At 52.0% G+C, this 17690-nt stretch overlaps 1 protein-coding gene across 1 annotated transcript; it reads right to left on the reverse strand.

Annotated features, from left to right (window-relative positions):
- Positions 1 to 12049: 12049 nt before the first annotated feature.
- SLC16A6 (solute carrier family 16 member 6) lies at positions 12050 to 17547 on the reverse strand. The gene is made up of 6 exons (XM_026046894.1): positions 17523 to 17547; positions 16186 to 16427; positions 15962 to 16105; positions 14945 to 15073; positions 13049 to 13873; positions 12050 to 12457 (listed from the first exon to the last, which is right to left on the reverse strand). The coding sequence occupies exons 2-6, from the start codon at positions 16418 to 16420 to the stop codon at positions 12213 to 12215; spliced, it is 1578 nt and encodes a 525-aa protein (XP_025902679.1). The 5' UTR covers positions 16421 to 16427; positions 17523 to 17547; the 3' UTR covers positions 12050 to 12212.
- Between the last annotated feature and the right edge of the window lie 143 nt (positions 17548 to 17690).

Consider the following 17690-nt stretch of genomic DNA (forward strand, 5'->3'; position numbering starts at 1 on the left):
TGTTTTTTTTAATTACACAACATTGCAATACAGTGCCATTTTGCAGTTTCTTTGCGTTGTACTTGAAAATAAATTGAATTGCCGACTATTTAAAACCGCTTTCCTGCGCTTTCAGTAGCAGTGAGAGCTTACCTTACGTGAAGCCTTTATGTAAAAATATATTTTGTAACAACCTCATAGATCTTTAACAAAACCAAGATTTGTATTAGCTTTGTATAAATGTTTGTGGCTTACAATTTTATATGTTTAACTTTTTATAAACTTTCCAGGGACTACTTTTTATTGTAAATTTTTTTTCTCCTTGCTTTAGTTTAAGATTGGCAATAAATTATTTCTAAAGGAGGTCGTAGAAGAAAAAAGCATCACTTCCTTTTTATAAAATGGGTAAATTGACTAATAGTTCAAAACCTCTTAAATTTGCTTGTACATTGCTGTGTACATACTCTGCAAAAATGTTGCCTTTCAGCTATTAATATTTGCCTTGTGTACAAAAATTACTGACGATGAATAAACATATACAGTCTCACATTGGTATTATGAAATTATTTTAAAATTAGTTATATAGAGGAAAGTCCGCTAGGTTTTTGCTGCTGTTTGGCTAAGGCTGCGTCCTTAAAATATGAGATTTTCCACCTCTGGTCTCAGAGAAGCTCCGTGTTAAAAGGTCCCCTGCATATTTTTATTTTCACCCTGATTTTTCTGCTTTGTTTCCACTAGTTGAGAGGCAAAGTGAGATTGCAGAAGTTGCTTTCAATTTAGGCCTCAGTATTTAAAATATTGATGGTGCATTTGCTGTGTTCTGGCATAACTGGGAAACCTCTCTATAAATTATGCATCTCCCTGTTGCAGAGGCGGGTGTTAGGCYGCTGCAAGGCGAATAGGCCTCTGCCGCCTCTAGAAATGGATCTCTGGCAGTTTTGCAGCTGGCTGCAGTATCAAATAATGTTTTACAGAAAACATTATAATGTTTTGCAGAAAAACATGGATTTCTCCTTGTTGGCTTTCCCAGGTTTGAGATGCACGCTTTATTTTCCGCAAGAAGACTGACTTGCTTGGCACGTTGTGGGCACCTAGTTTCTGAAAATACTCAGGATATAAATAAGCGCCTTCTTGCATAGCTGCTTCTCAGCACTAATATTGTCTGGATAATCCTAAAAGGTAAACTAAAAGCTCTCAGGCTCTGCTAATCTTCCCGTGGAGCAATAGGAAGCTGTTTGCCCAGCCTCTCCTGCTTGGGAAGAGCTGAGGTTGGTACCAAAGAGGAGACGTCTCCGCTCCCCGGCCGGAGRTACGCGTTGGGCGGCCTGAAGCTTCTCTCCACTTGACAGTATGGTTTAAAATCTTCCCTTTCCTAAACCTCTAAATGGTGATGGGTCTGGGAACCAGCAAGGGCTCCAGGTACCACCCAAGGGTCCRTGTGTTGGAGCCTTTCCTGTTGGGGCGATGGTTGCGCCATGACCGACATGGGATGAGAGGCGCATGGAGCTTCCCGGCCGCGCGGAGGGGATGGAGCCCGAGTGCCCCGCTGCCCAGGGGAAGAGCTGCGCTGTGCTGGGAGTTTCATCGATAGATGAAATCAATAGGAGGGGACCAGACGGATGGAGCTCTAAAAGGTTCTGCGGTAGCGTTGGATTTTTGCCTGCTTTTAGATGGCACTGGATTCCTTTCAATTTTTCTGCTTTCCTCCCTTGTTTTTATGCACACCTCCAAACGAGAGGCAAAACTTCATGTTTCTGCTAAACGCAGCATCCAAGAGTAGCAGTTTTTGTGGACTGCAAAGGCTAAAATTCCAAGTCTGTTCTCCCAGGTACTGGCAGTAGCCAGCGAGGTCTCTGGTGGCTGCTGTTTTGCAGGCCGTGAGGACAGGCAGGCATTGGAAAATAAGGCTGGACACATTGGCTAGCACACCTAATGCATGGGAAAAGGATCGTTTCTGTGGCTGCATAGTTCAAAACTCCATCCGCATCAGAGCGTGGTGGTGCTGAACAGCACGGACTGGTTTTCATTAGTTTAGGACTTAGCGAGGAGGAAGTACGAGTGTGTTTTTATTAATGTTGGACGTGAGTTTCCCCTCTCTGTTACTCTGTTCCCTGGGACAGATCTTGTTTCTGGCCTGCGGAAGGTGACGAAAGTCTTCCCAGGCCCTTTCCCCCGGTGGGCAGCAATACTTAAAACCAAAATCCCAGTTGGATTTCAGTTCCTCTCGCTCTCCTGCTCCGTGCCAGGAGCCTGAAAGACGGTCAGCATGTACCTCAAAGAAAGCCCCCATTTATCAGATTCAGGGGGGAATCAGTAGTGGGTCCCACACACTTTAAGTCTCCCCACGTTGACTTCAGTGCTCACTGACTGTTTCTGTGCAGAAACTACACTGTGCAAATGGTGTTTGTGAAACGATACCAACTCTGAATAATTAATCTGCAGCAATTTGCCCCATCAGGCTGTTGAGGCAGGAAGCACTTCCACAATTAACAYGGGTGGCACTCGGCTTGGCCACGGAGCAGGGACTGAGTGCTCTGAGCACCCCTGGGCTTCGCTTTGCAGTGATTGTTATTCAGCTGTTATGCACAGAAAAGGTAAAATCTTTAAATGATACTGATCTTTACCGGGTGGCCTACGCATAATATATATGTTTGAATATTTAAAATATAATATAATATTTATAATGTTTCCTATTTGGTCCTTTTTCCATATGAGCTAGATTGTCATGCACTGATCCAAAATCTAATCAAGGGAATAGCTGTGAATTGGTGACCATTTCCTGGTGGAGCTTCCTTTTTACCTGGAGAAAAAGGAAGCAGACCAGCAAGCAAACAGCTCTTTAATGAAACCAGCGATTTCAGAGTCGATATTRGGATGCTGCAGGCTGAGCAAGCTCGCAGCAGTAGCAGCCCTGTTGCATCACGTCTGGCACGCGCTAAAAAACGTCTAGAATTAAGGGGAGAACTTCCCCTTTTGCTGGGATGAACCAAGCAACGTCTCCTTCCCCTCTGTCCCTGCTTACAAAACCCAGCAGAAAAGSGGATGTGATTCTGGCCATGAGGAGGCTGCCCCAGCACACAGAGYGATGGTGGGTGGTCCTGCTTAAAAATGCACCCCTAAAAATGCACCCCTAAAGCTCTGACTTAAGCCAGGACCCTTCAAAACCACGGCCCAGAAGAGCTGGGAAATTCCAGTTCTATAAACGGCTCGTGCAGGAACGGGAACGCTGTCCTGCCCTGATTCCGGAGCTTCTCCTTCCCCTTCTCCTGCCTCCAGCTTTCTGGGGACTGCATTAAAGTTTTGTACCCACGGTAGGAAATTTGCCTCTTCTACCCCAGGCAGAACTCTTCCTCTGTCTGAGCATAGTATCTCCCAGCAAGTCTTACTGATGTTTGTGAAAGCTTTTGAACACAAAGAAAACATCAAATAAGTTTTTTTTTAATTTTAGAGCTATGTGGTGGGGTTTTTTTTTAATTTTTATTTATTTGATTTTTTTAAAAACACCCAAGATCTGTAATGTATGCTGGGAAAACACTGCTTCTGGTAGGAAAAGAGAGGACACACCTGTAAGAACCGGCAAGATTTGGCYGTCCGGCCTCCTTTTGCATGTTGCATTATTCGGGTGTACAAATATTTTCCCTCCTCACCTTTGGCAAAAGGACACAGACTGAACCCTGTGTTGTTATATTTTGCCCTCCTTATTAGCATTAGCTATTAGTAACTTTGCAAAGTTTCATGCTTTTGCAGCACCTTCCTCTAGGCCTGTCCAGGCTCTCCCACTTCCTTCAAGGATCAGTGCACCGGCCACAGCCGCGTTGGACGGCGCCGTCTCTCCTTGCAGGAGGCCACCAGCAGCTTCGGAAAGTTCCCGCTTCCCAGCAGGACTTCCTAGGATCTGGCTGGTTTCGTGGAGACCCTGACCAGCGTGRCTTGTCAGAAATCAAAATTTTGACTCATCGGAACCTACCTCTGCTGAAAACACTTGGGGGAGGATGTTCAAATGATGCTGTCGTGCAAATGATGCATCCCCTGCCACGGGGGAGATGCCCCCAAGCTGCAGCTCCCACTCGGATCCTACCTCCATGTGCAGGGACATTCCCCCACGGATCAGCGCGGCCGCTGCCTTCACCCCCTCCTGCAGTACATACATACATAAAAATAATCCTGTGTGTTCCCAGCTTTCTCGTGTGCTTCTCAATTCATCTCATGAAAACGAGTGAATGAGAACACGGCCTTCTCAGTGGTGTTTTTTTATTACAGGACTTGAAATACCCAAAGAAGGAAAAACCCAGAGATGCTCCTGTATTGTGGGAACAACTCCGACACACCTTCATCTGGATGAGCCTGGGAATTTCGTCTCTGGACCGGTTCTTTGGCAAAAGGTATTTCTCTTTTACTGCACAACTTGATAAAGGGCAAGAAATAAATTGTTTCCAAGAGACCAGCCATCAGCTTAATAACAGSAAAATGCCACGTGGGACCTGCTGTTGTATTGAGTTAAATTAAGTGATTGCAGGGAATTCCTAAYATGCAGACTGCTGCATAACTTCCAGTGGAGATTTTTTGTTGTAGAGGGGGAAAAAAAAGTGTGTTGATCATTTTTACCTATGGAAAATCATCACAAAGCGTTAATGAGTGGATCTAGGGCTCATATGACTTTGCTGTAAAGTGTGTTTGTGCTGGTTAAAACCCGAGGTGCTGCGGAGGCTCCGCGACGCGGCAGAGGGAGCCCGTGGGCCGCGCAGCGGAGCCAGCCGACCGGCTGCCTGGTCCTCCCTGGTACAACCTGCCTCGGTTCTGCCAGGCCCAGCTTGGCCCGGCTCACTGCAGCCCAGCTCGGTTCTGCTCAGCTTGTTTCTGCCCAGCACAACCCGGCTGGGTTCTACCCCTCTCAGTTCTGCCCRGCTTGGTTCTACCCAGTGCAGCCCCTCTTGGTTCTGCCCAGCTCGGTTTTGCCCGGTTCTGCCCAGCTCGGTTCTGCCCGGCTCTGGTTGCTGCTTCCCCAGCGCCCCAGGCCCCCGCTCCAACCTGCTCCCCTGTCCCTGGGGCTGCCATTTCTAACATGAGAAACACGGCGGCAAGGGAGCAATTTTGAAGTGATCATGGATCTTTTAACATTAAAATCTTTTAACGCTGTGATTTCTTGCTGCCCACATAACATGTCATGTGTCAGAGACCTGGCAGGTGGGTGACAAGAGCAAAACCATGCTCATGGGACCCAGCAAAGGACCAGGACACGGTCCCCAAAGCATCCATCGGTTTCCGAGGCCACAGGTGCATGCAGGGATCGCACTGTGCTGCAGCACTGAAGCAGGTATGAAAAGCACACAGCGCACCCCAAAAGCTCCTGGTTTTAAAGAGTTAAAGAGCATTTACTGTGGATTGTTCCAAAACGAACTGGCCAACAAAGGTCTGTCAGTGCGTGACAAACGGACTGAAAAGCCAGTGCTGGAATCGCCTCTTCGGCCGGTGCTGACTGCGGACGTGGGGATGCGGTTTGGGGCTGCGCTGGTGCCCCGTGAGGCTCAGGTTTGGCTTCACACACTCTTGCACACGTCCTTTGCCCAAAGACCAAGGAAGTTTCTTTCCATAGTTCCCAGTTTTCAGAAACCAGCGTCACAGATTTAATTGGAGCTTCAGGTGTTGGGTTTAATTTCCCCTGTCGGGGAGCTTGTTCCAATCTCCATCCCCGGGATTTAGCTGGGCTTCCTTCCCGCTTTTCTGTGGCCCAGGTAGGAAGCTTCCTGCTCCCGCCTGGCAAATTGTCACGCCGGTGCCACGGTCCCCGATGGGGCTGGAGGGTGAGAGATCCCGCGGCGCCCAATTTCCAGGATTAATTTTTGCTCTGTGCTCCACAAAGCCGCCCTGGCGCCGCTTTCCCGCTGGGCACAATTAACTCGCTCTGAAGCGCACGAAGGAGCTGCTGTCCTGGCAGTGAGAAAGCACATACCCAAGTGCGTATATCTATATATTTTTAAATACAGTTTTGAAATAACTGCTTAGAAATACATTTGGATATTTATCGCAGCTATTCCCCTCTTTATTGAAGATATAACTCAATATAAATAYGTAGTTCACAGCTGGTTAGCACTTCACACCAGTTTGGCCTGCTCTTGGGTCCCAAAGGTGATTTTTTTTAAGGAGAAGCCCARCATATGGGTCTGACTGCAGGATCAGGGTCCTTGAAGAACACGGTGCAGGAAACATGTTAAATGCATGAGGAAATCCTGCAGGAACGGTGCCCTCTGCGAGCCCACGTCCAGGAGCCTTGGGAGGAGCGGAGGAACAAGGGGGCTCTGGGGGCCCGGGCGAACCAGGGTTCAGTTCAGCCCAGATTCCCTCCACCATTTAATTCCCTCCTTCTGCACCTGAACAAAAACACAGCAGCTGAAATTCGTGTCTCGTGCAAAACGACCCGAATAAGGAAACTTGAAAGAGATGTCAGGACGTCTCTAGAGGTCTGGAAAAGGCAGGGGCTCTCTCAGTGAAAATATTCTACCAGCTGAATTTCACATGCTTTTGTGTGTGTAAATGCTTGGGCTGCCTGTTTGCATGGGGGTTGCCTTTGCTGGGGTGGAGGGAGAACATTCTGGCTTCTTTGCTCTGGGCTCCTGATTGCAGGATTGAAAGAACCTGTGAAGGGCTCGCACCAGCAGAGGCAGAAGAAAAAGCGAAACAAAAGGAGAGAAAGCAGAAAAACTGCATTTTTGGCCTGCAAGCTCTTCCTTTCCAGGTACAGTTTATGCAATTTCCTGCTGGCGCAGAAGGAGCGTTTCAATGCGCGGCTCTAAGAGGGAGAGCCCAGCCAGTGGTTCCGTGCAGGTGGACGCTGCAGGGTTTTGCTGCAGCCAGGTTTCAAGCTGCAGTGGTTTGGGGGCGGCAGCCTGGGTGTTTGCAGGGCAGGGCTGTGCCCTTGGGGCCCGCTTTGCTCCATGGAGGTTTTGGTTTGGGCGAGGGGGCAGCGCGGGGCGGCTGCAGGTGCTGGTTGCTGATAAAGCGCCGCTGGCCRAGGGTGACAGATAAGCAGGAACGTGGCTCCTGTGCTCCCCGGCCGGGCTGCTGCYGTGTCCTGCTTGTCCATTGTCTGCAGGGGGATTTTTTGCCTTTTTGCATTCAAGTTTATTAGCCTGGGAAAGGTTTTCTGGTGGAAATGTGGCCACAAAAGYGTGTGGCTACTGGACAGCGTCTCCAGCAGCACCAAGCAACGTGCTGCTCCTTTGGTTGTGGTCGCCAGAGGGGGCACAAGGAGGGACGTGGACCTGCTAGAGGAACCGTTTTGGTAGGGGAACCATTGGTCAAACTCTGTGATCGACCCTGTGCAGAAGCGACTGCAGCAGCAGGTTGCAYGAGCAGGAGCGTCCGTCGCAGCTGCCACGTCCTGGTGCTCCGTCCGTCCCCACCTGTGAGCTCAGCCTTGACGTGCATCAAATGCCCCATCTGAGAAYTCGGGATGTAGCAGAGGGACGACATGAGTTAAGGGGGGTCGATTAAAAAAAAAGTGCAAAAAAAAAAGGATCCACCTCCCAATAACCCATCCCGGCTCCCGCTCCTGTGCCAGGCCGGCAGCGGCGCTCACAGCATTAATGAAAGCTGTGACAAGGAGGCAGCGAGGGGAACTATTGTCTCGCTGGCCTCCTCCTCGTAACGCTGGCGTGTAATAAGTGCTTTTGGTTTTGCTTGTGGCTTCTGGGACAAAGCCGTGATTTAGGGGGCTGTCTGTGCCGAGGCAGAGCTGCCCGCCTGGGCCAGCCTGCTAGGGAGCAATATTTTACCACAAATTGTTGAGCTTGACAACGGCAGCGGGAAAGAGGGTGGGGGTTTGTGCTTGATTTATTAGGTGACTTATTGCAATTTGCAAAAAAAAAAAAAAAAAAAATTGCATATTTTCTTTTAATGCTAGCATTAATGCTTGCATCTCTTGCAAGTAAAAGTCTTTATTAGTGAAATAGGGCAGGGGAGAACAGCCCTTATTCTTTTGCCAGGAACCCCAGAGGTCGCTTGGAGTGGTAGGAGGCACACGCATTATGGCTGAAAATAGGGTTTATTTAATTGCTGGGGCCTCTGGATGCCCGAGAGCCTCTCCCAGGCCTCCTGCAGCAGGGCCACACTAGAGGGAACTGTTCCTTCTCCAGCCCAGACCTGGTAGCTTCGGCTCCTTCACATCAGCACTTAAAAGCCAAGGTCTCGCAGTGGTGAGTGGCCACAACGGAGGATTCTGTGCACAGCTTCAGTAACCAACAGGAAAACGCTTGTCGTCAATGTGGTATTCCAGTAAAAACTYGGGATTCTGCCTTTTGATGTTATTAAGCTGACCTAAGTGCAAAATAATTACACTGGAAAATAATGTATTCTCTTTGTCAGTCTTTAAACCGAGCCAAAAGTCAGAGGAATGTGTTTGTAAAGTGGTGCTCTGAGAAATCGTAAAGATCATCTTTAAAGAGGGAGGAAAAAAAAATGTTTTTTTGTCCTTGTATCATTGTAAAAAATTCAGGTCATGTTTACTATGGGCAGCTGGAAAACGATGATCTCAGATACTAACAAGTAACATCTGAAAGGAATCATTAAAACACTTGTGCTGTTTTGTAAGCACCTACTTAACTTTTTTTTTCTTTTTTTTTTTTCGGAACCAGTTTAGCTATTTTTAAAGATTCCTTTGTCCTTTCAAGTCCCTGACTTTGGCTTATCTGAAATAAGTGAAAAAGAAGCCGAGGTTGCTGCTCCTTTTCTTTTTCAAAGGGGAAAAACACTTAAAAGGAAGCCCTGTCCCCCCAGCCCTGTGCGGGCGCCGTTCCAAGGGACCGATGGTTTCAGGGTGTTTTTTGTGTGTCCTTCTGCAGTCTGCCCTTATGTCCCTATTGCATTTGGCAGGCGCTGGCCTCAGGGAAGGAATCCCACAGCCTGCAGGAGCAGGGATTTCTTTTACCCTGCATTTTCCTCTTATTTACAGGGACCAAGTAATACTGCACTATTGCTGCATTAAATGTTTTTATCCTATTTGGTTGCGATATTAATGCCTCCACATCAGAGTAACAAAGAGTTGGTCCCAGGGGGTCATGAGCAATTAATTTAAACCAGGTGGGAAAATGGCTCAAAAATTGCTTGCGTACAGGAAGGCATCAGATAGTGTTACAGCTTTATGTGCTTACACCTATGTGAGGAGTGTGGACACTGCCGTGTTTTGTTTTCCGAGGAAGCTGTTGCAAACCGTGTTTGTTTGGTGCTGTCATTGAGCCAGAATCAAATGTGGAGACAGATTAGCTTCCTGGGAATTTGGTATTTGCATTAAGTCTGGTCTGCKTGCACATGTGATCACCTCTGCGCTAGGACTTTTACAACTGTAATGAAAACAAACCATAATTAATACATGTTGGTGGCACAACATTTCCTTCAACAAGCGCTTAATTTGCAGATCTAATACATGTGTTATGCAGGCATCAGGAATTGGGGAGCGGGGCAGGGTTACTGCTCGCAGGGCTCTGCAGTGCCAGGGTCACAGGTGGAACGGGGAAGGACACAGTCAATGTGGAAAGAAATAATGTTTGGGGGAAAAGTGCCGTTTAGTGCGATTCTCCGCTGCTCTTTATTACTAGTTTGATGTCCGATATGCGTGCCCTGCAGCCTGGCCTGCAGCGAGCATTCTGCAGTTGTGGGGTGATAAAATAATTGCGTGCTTGCTGCCTTCTTGAAGACAGGAGGATCGTGTTCCTAAGTGGCTACTGCTCAGGGAAAGGCTGCTTATAATCCAGCTGATCCGGGCAAGGGTTTGTGAGCGCAGCCTCGAGCCCAGCGCTATCCACCTGCTCCCAGCAGCTCCTAGGGAAGAACGGGGGCTGCCCAAGCAGCGGGGTCACCACGGGCTGGAACCGAACCCTGCACTAACCCCCAGGACCAGGGCCTTTTCCCAGGGGAGGACGAGAAGGAAATACTTTCATTTTCTTGAAAGCGAGGGAAAGAAGGAAAAAAGGAAAAAAAAAAAAAGAGAAAGTTTATTGCAAAACTCAGTGTTTCAGCATATTTCCAGAGTCCGCTAGGTATGTTACAAACAAACCAGTAAGTCCTGCTTGGAGCACGGGAAGCCGGCTCGGCTCGGCGAGCCGCACACACACAAACTCACTCGCTCACCTGCTCGTGCGGCCACGGAAACAGAGATGGACTGTGAGGTCAGTGACAAACATGTTATTGATCTGTATTGGAAATTGTTGGTTTAAAAAAAAAAAAATTACAGTAGAACCTCGTAAATGTGCAGAACAGGGAGCTTTCACACACACACAAAACCTGGAGGCCTTATTCCACTTCTAAGCAGAGCTGTGATAGCAAAGTGCTGTAGTGAGGTCTCTTATTACAAAGACTTCGATAATTTTACAATTATATGCTACAGAACATTTACCAGAATGCTTGAAGTATCATAAATTAACAATAAATAAGAAGTACACTTGAACGCACGGGTGCATTTGTTCACGGACTCGCTGACTTCACCAAGCCCTCGCTGGCTCTCGGGGCGCTCCCAGTCCTTGGCGCAGCTCCGCGAGGTTCTGCTCTACGTGATAAAGTGCTGAGGCGTTTGAAGGACACACAACTGCAGCATGGTCACAACAGGTCGCAGGCAGTGACAATGAATCGCTCGAGCAAAAGTGCCTGTTCCTTTTTTTTTTTTTTTGGACATCTAAGACAACTAGAAAAACAAATCAAGCACCTTCCCAAAGAGGCGTTTGTGGGTTTCTTTAACGGATTGTCCCATGTTTCTATGGCTGGTAGAATACACAGACATGTCAGTGTAGCAGTTAATGCATGATACCACTTTCACTCAAATACACAGATTTTGTTTTTTCCAAAAGCATGTGTTCTTTGAACCAAAACAGACTTTTTTATTTGTCCCCCTGAGTTGCCTAGAGGCATGAAGATGCATATAGGTGGGGTAAGCAAGCTTGKGTCCCAGGGAGGAGGAATCTCTCCACTTAAGACTAAAGGAACAGCCCAACGTTGCCTTTTCTCCTTTTCTTTAGGTGTGAAAATGCACCTGGGGCCGGATGGTTTCTCCGGGACAGAGCAGGGAAGCTGGGCGGGTATTTGTGCAGCCCCGGCGGCCCAGATCAGGGCAGGGGGCTGCACATCCCATCACTGCACCAACATTCCCTTGCACCCCTCCAAGCGAGGTTTAATATTAAGACATCCTGGGCCAAATCAGGGCTGCGTGGTGCTCTGCTCACAGCAGTTGAGCTAGGTCCAAATATACCAGCTGAGGCCTTATGGAGAGAGATGCTTTATCTGTAGTTTGTTTTATCTCTTTTTCTTTCTTTTTTTTTTTTTTTTTTTAACAGCAATTGAGTTATTTAAGACCTACCTATTAAAAACAGCTACACTCTATGCTGTAAAAATAAAAGTTTCCCAACAATTTCACAAGCTAGCAATACAAGATAGGTATTGAAAGGATTGATGGAAAGATAACTTCGTTATTCAAAAAGATTATTTTTCCTCTCCAGTTATTTAACCTATCAGCCTTTAACAATCTGAGAATAAGTTAATAAATACTAGTTAAATTAGAAACAGTACATCAGATCTGACTCTCAATAGCAAACAGTTTGAAGGATACTAATTGGGAGAAGAAAAATGATCTCGTAGTGAAGTATGTGCAATAATAACTGGCCATAAAGATGCGTGGAACCTCCGGTTTCCCAGCATTTGTGACATTCAAGTTAATTAGAAGAACGCTAGCAATTTAAGTCAGCTCTCCAGCCTAGCCTCTTCCTCAGGAATCTGTGTTTTTCTGAGGGAAAGTCAGTTTATTACCGGTGCCTTGTGAAATACTTGTCTGTAGTTGGATCATCTGTTCACTGGCTGTGCGGGAGTTGCAGTGTGGGATGAAGGCAGAGACTGCTCAGAGTTCCAGGGGCTGCTTCAGGTGTTCCCGGGCTTGCTTTTTCCATTGGGATGAGCCAACCCTTTACCTATACTTGTCACTTGGGAGGAAAGCGGGAGTGTGAATCACATCTTCATGCGAGACAGAGTTTATTCTTATGTGGCTATCTGTATTTTCTGTGGAACTTTCCATTGTTGGTTTTTTTAAAAAAAAAAAAAAAATTGTTTCTCTAATGATAAAAAAAACCTTGTTGGTAGCAACAGTTCACATTTCAAACGTTGCATTCCCTTTCGAATGGAGTTTTAAAAGGTGGAGCAGAGCTGACGCGGTCCCCGGTYGCGCCCCGGGAGCGCTGCATGGAGGTGGAACAGCCTCTTCACGCGGCGCCGTCGGAGCCTTTTCCTGAACTGTCTGCCTTTCCAATGTCCATTTCGATGAAGTCCTCGGGGGGGTCCTGCGGGGGGGCCTCGGCGGCCGGCGCCTCGGCGCGCGGCTCCCGCCGGCGGCACGGCCCGGCCTTGCAGGGCCGCACGAGCGCCAGGAACGCGGCGCCCAGGACCATGCCGGCCGCGCACGAGTAGAAGGCCGAGCTGTAGTTCTGCGTCGTATCCACCAAGACACCTACGGAGGAAACGGTTACACCCRTCAGGCACCGCCAGCTGCCCATCCGTCCAGTGGGATTTTTATTTCCCACTGGGGGAAAAAAAAAAAAAGTGACAAATGCATGTTCTATTAAACAAACCAAAAGTGCTAAAGCAGCATTTCCAGGGAGAAATACTGTCATCTTCAGGCAAGTGAGAACCTTTTCCTGACTGCAGGGACTTTAAGCCTGAGATACATCAGGCATCTAGTTATTACGTTAGCAACTTCATCTTTTTGCAGAACGTCTGGTTGAGACATGCACAGCCAAAGCAGTTCGTGTGCATCCTGCACTAGAGCCTGAAACGATGCCAATTTTAGGTTCTAGCAGGCTCAGGCCAGCACTGCGGTGTTTTTCCTCACTCTGAGGTTCCTCAGCGGAGGCTGCCTCATCTTTGGGACTCTGCAGAGCTGCATTGCAGCAATCCTGTGGCTCCAGGAGCCTCTTAATACAAGTTGCAGAGTTTTACCACTAGTCATAGTACCGTCCCACCAGGACACTTCCACAGCAGGACTCAGCATTAGCAGCTGGTGTCCAACACCCAAAAAGCGACACGCGTGTTTTAGAGGTACCTGCAAGGGGTGGTCCAGCCAACCCAGCCAAGCTCTGAATGAAGACGTAGACTCCAGCTGCAGAGGACATCTTGGCGATGCCGACCACGTCGTCCTCTGCCAGCAGCGGGATGTGCGTGCCCGCCACCGTCCCGAGCATGAACCCAAAGAATATGCTACATGCCATCAAGCCCCAAAACCCGGAGGCGAACGGGAAGGCAAACAGTGCTACAGACAGCAGGATCACACAAATGAGTTCAATGTAGATCTTGCGGATGGGCTGTTTGTTGAGGACCCAGCCAGCTGAAATTCTTCCCAAGACCTCCGCGATGGCCATGGCCGACAGGATGTACGCGGAGTGGTCCTTGCCGATGCCCAGGCTGAGGCTCAGGGGAATGATGTACAGCGAGGGAGCGAAGAACCCCAAGGTGGCAAACAGGCCAAAGAACGCRTAACAGATAAAGCTATAGTCTTTCATCACAGAGAAGTCCAGTAGTTGGGTTTTTGGTTCTGTAGGGGAGCTGTTATTGTCAACAAGGATCTGTACGTTTTCCTTTGGCTCTTCACTTTTGGGCTCTGCTTTGGTTTTTCCAGGCACATTGCTGGGTGAGGTAGTTATTTCTACTCCTGAGTCGATGGACTCGATTGAGGTGCGCGTTTGCTCGTTTTCAAGCATGTACTTGGTCTCTGCGGGCTCTTCCACGGGCTGGGCTTTCACCTCTTCGTGCTCCTGGACGATGAGGATGGGCCGCAGCAGCGAGCCGCACACGACGATGCCCAGCTGCAGCACCCCCACGGCGAGGAGGCTGTAGCGCCAGCCCATCTGCTCCTTCAGGGCCGTGATGGCTGCGGGGAGAGGGCACAGAGTGAGTAACTAACTACCCACCACGAAGCTMCCCGAGATGACAGCGAGGGAAGGAACCAAGACCCCGTTGCTTTCTACTGCAGCGAAGCCAGAAGGGTGCCCAGCYCTGGGCTCACACAGCAGAGGCCAAGCAGGGCGTGCTGGAGCAGCACCCCAATGGGCATCCTGTGCAGCACCCAGCTGCACTAGCATCCCCGTGGCAGCTCCGTGGGAGCGCGGCTGCAGCGGGCAGGCGCCGAGGGAGCGCGGCTGCAGCCCGGCGGCACCGCGGCCCCTTGGCTCGTCCCCTCGGCGCTCGGTGGGGTTATTTTTAGCGGACGGGAGCGAGCGACGTCTGCGCTTCCTCTCCGGGCCCAGCCCACCCTGTGTGCGGGAGCGGGCGGAAGGAACCCAGCGTGGGGTTAACCCAAGGCAGGCGGCACCTCGGGGCAGGGAGCAGCGGCGGGCACCGCGGGGAGGCCACGGAGCTCCGTGCAGGGTCCACGACGAGGTGCCCTGAGGGTTCCCCCTCACCAGGAGCTGGCGGATAAGGCGCGTGCCAAGCGGCAGCCCGCTAACCTTTAGGAACGGTTACTTTAAAAAGCTGACGTTTCTCGGGCGTATTTTTAGCCGGATGGACAGATATAGGGAGCCAGGATTGGGTGTCCGTGCGGGGTGCCCTGTTCTGACCGGAGATGCTGGGAATGACAGCGGAGCCTTCCTCGCCCGCAGGCTGCGGGATGCACTCTGTGCCCGTCCCCTTCCCCGGGGAAAACTTTCCTTGTATGGGCTCGGAGCTGGGGCAGCCGAGGGTCCCCTCGGGTCAGGGCCTCAGCACCGTCACAGCTGCGGGCATGGACAAGGGTGCCAAGGATTGCGACACGGGCTCCGTGTCCCGCCCGTAACCCGGCCCGCAGGACACGGAGCCGGTGGCTGCAGGGACTGGTGACCGAGACACACACGAGCACCGGCCCCGTATGTGGGGCCCGAGGGTCCCAGGTGGGTGGCAGGGGGGTCAGAGTGCTGCCTCGTGCCTCCCACATGCATCTAGGTTTGGGATTCGGTCTGCGTACCTGGCGCGAAAGAGAAGACAGCGAAACATTCTCCTGTAGATGCCACCGCTGTGACCAGCGAACGTCTTTTGTCAAAATACTGTGATAAAATGGTGACAGTCGGGAGGAAAGAGAGGCAGTATCCGAGGCCTGTGAATAAATGCCAAAAATTGCCATAACAACAAGCAAGGGAGAAGCAAACACCGGTGCGAGAACCCGTTAAGTCGGCTTTCCCGGTGGCGAGACTACGGGGTCATTTCGGCCAACTCAGCGAGTCACCCTGGAAGAGAATCATTGGGGAAACCAGAAGGTTATTTGTTTTGGTCTAAAGCCAAAGGGATTAAGATTTTTAAGGGGGTGGGGGAAAAAGAAAACAAAAAAAMCCCAAAGCGTGAGCTAGAGCCCTCTGCTCCCAAGCAGCCAGCAGTGCCGGTTCAAGAACCTCGCGTGCTTAGGCTTTGAGCTGGGACCTATCGCTTCTTCAAACTATGGGGCTGAGGGACACCCGGCGCAGAGCGGGGACAGCTGGGGGGCTGCCACCCCTGCAACGTTAGCGGATGTGCTCCCAGGAAGCGCTTCCGTGTCCCGCAGGGAAGCRGGAGCAACGTGAGCGTCCGCAAGAGCCTCCCCGCGGAGCTGCGTCCCCCGGGAGCTGCCCTGGGTGACACAGGAAACCGAGACAGGAAAGAGCGGCGAACCCACGTGTCCCCAACGCCACCGCTGCCCGCGCGGAGCGGGATCGTCCCCAAGGGAYGCGAGAGCCGCGTGCGCCGGGATGCCTTGGGAAGCGGCAGCGCCCGCGCGGAGGGCCAAGGGGAAGGGGGGAAACCACAACCATCTTCTCTGCAGCCAGCTCTGTGGGAAAAGCTACCGAGCGGGGAGCTGAAGTTGCAGAGTGACTAATGCCCAGAAATAAATAAATAAGTCGCAGCGTGGAGGGAGAGAGCAGAGGCAGAGGGCGAGGAAGCCCTCGTAGCTGGAGCCGCGTTTGCCGGAGGCTTCGCTAGCGAGCGGCGAGGAGGGGATGGCAGAACTCACCAGAAACGACCCCGATGGCGACGTACATGTCCACCACGGTGCGGGCGAAGGAGGCGGCCACCATGCCGCTGCTGATGAGCACCCCGCCGGCCATCACCACCACGCGGTGGCCAAAGCGGTTGCTGAGCACCGTGGAGAGGGGAGCTGGAAGAGAAGAGCCCGTGAGGGCGGGCGGGCGCCCGCGGCGGCTCGGCCCGCTCCGCCGCCCCGCTCCGCGCGCCCACCTGTGAACGTCTGCACGAACACGCATATGGAGATGATCCAGGATATCCTGCTGTTGGTTTCATCAAAGCTTTCCATCAGGTCGTTGAAGAAGACCCCAAAGGACTTGATGATGCCGTACGTGAGGGCTTCCACAAAGAAGAAGGCGAGCGCGACCGTCCAGCCCCATCCTCCGTCAGGCACTTTAGTATAGACATTGGGAGCGGCGCACGACATCTTCACTGCTTTGACCGTCATTCTGGATCTGCGAGAGAGGGCAGGAAGAGCGAGGCATGAGCAGGGGAAGAGCCCGGCCCCGGGACGCCCAGCTCGGCACCTGCAGCAGCGCCCRCGCGGAGCCAGGCGCGGCCGCGGGACTCCGGGAGAAGTTTCCCTCCCGGCGCCACGGGGCTGCTTTGTCCGGCYGTGGCCTTAGAGCCGAGGAGAAACTCCAGGCTCGGCCAGCGCTGCTGCGGCGCCGTCACCTGAGCGCGGGGACACCGTTCCCGAAACATCCACCGGCTCCGGYGCGGAGTCTCACGCCCGCCGGACAAAGCCGCCCTAATCCCCCCGCCGAGCGGCATTCCCGAAATCCCGACCCGGGTCGGGATCTCAGGCTTCCTCCCTGTGGGGCCGGTCACTCGGAGTTTTCCARTGGGAGTTTTCCAAGGGGATGCGGGGGGACGGATAACTTGCTGGGAAGGTGCCCGATGCCAAAATGGCGTGTGCGGCACCCGCTCCCATCCCCGCCACCAAGCCCAGTTTGGGGACCCGGCGCCCTCCCGGTGATGCAGCTGCGACAGGCGGGGGATGCTCCGTGCACCGGGGGGCTCCTCCGGGCTGGGGACCCGCTCGTGGTGCGGGGGTCCCGCCGTGCCCCCCCGCACCCCGTGCGCCCCGCAGCAACTTCGCGCCGGGGCCGGGCACGTGCGGGACCCCCGCGACCCCCCCCGGGGGCCGCCCCGCGTGCGCGGAGCCGCCGCGCGGGCAGCGCCCGGGATAGCGGGCAGCGCGCTAGCCAATAAATAAATACAGCATCACCTAAAAGAAGGGGGAAAATGCAATTAAAAAAATAAAATGCAGCACATGATATGAAAAAAAAAATAGCGATGGAGAAGAGCGCTGCGGGAGGCTGTGGGAAYCCCCGGGCAGCCCCGCGCGGGGGGCACCCAGCCTCCCCCCCATCACTTTCCCAACATTTCGGGCGCGTTTTGCGCATCGCCGCCGCACCGGCTGCTCCGCGCGGGCGCAGCGAGGCGGGGGAGGGCGGATGAAAAAAAAAAAGATAAGGGGGGAAGGGAGGAAAAAAATGATAATAATAAATAATGGGGAGGGGGGCCCGCGCCCCGGGCGCACTCACCGGCGCTGGCGGCGCTAGGGGCTGCCCATGGCGGCGGCGGGAGCGCAGGCGGCGCCGCTGCCGCCGTCCCGGCTGCTGCGCTGCCCGCGGCGGCGCCGGCTGCGCGGCGCTCGCTCCCGGCGCTCCCTTATATACCGGCCTGAGCCGGTCTGCGCCGGCCGCGCCGCT

Source organism: Nothoprocta perdicaria, unplaced genomic scaffold, assembly GCF_003342845.1.
Source record: "Nothoprocta perdicaria isolate Ctin4 unplaced genomic scaffold, notPer1 scaffold_46, whole genome shotgun sequence".
Lineage (NCBI taxonomy): Eukaryota > Metazoa > Chordata > Aves > Tinamiformes > Tinamidae > Nothoprocta > Nothoprocta perdicaria.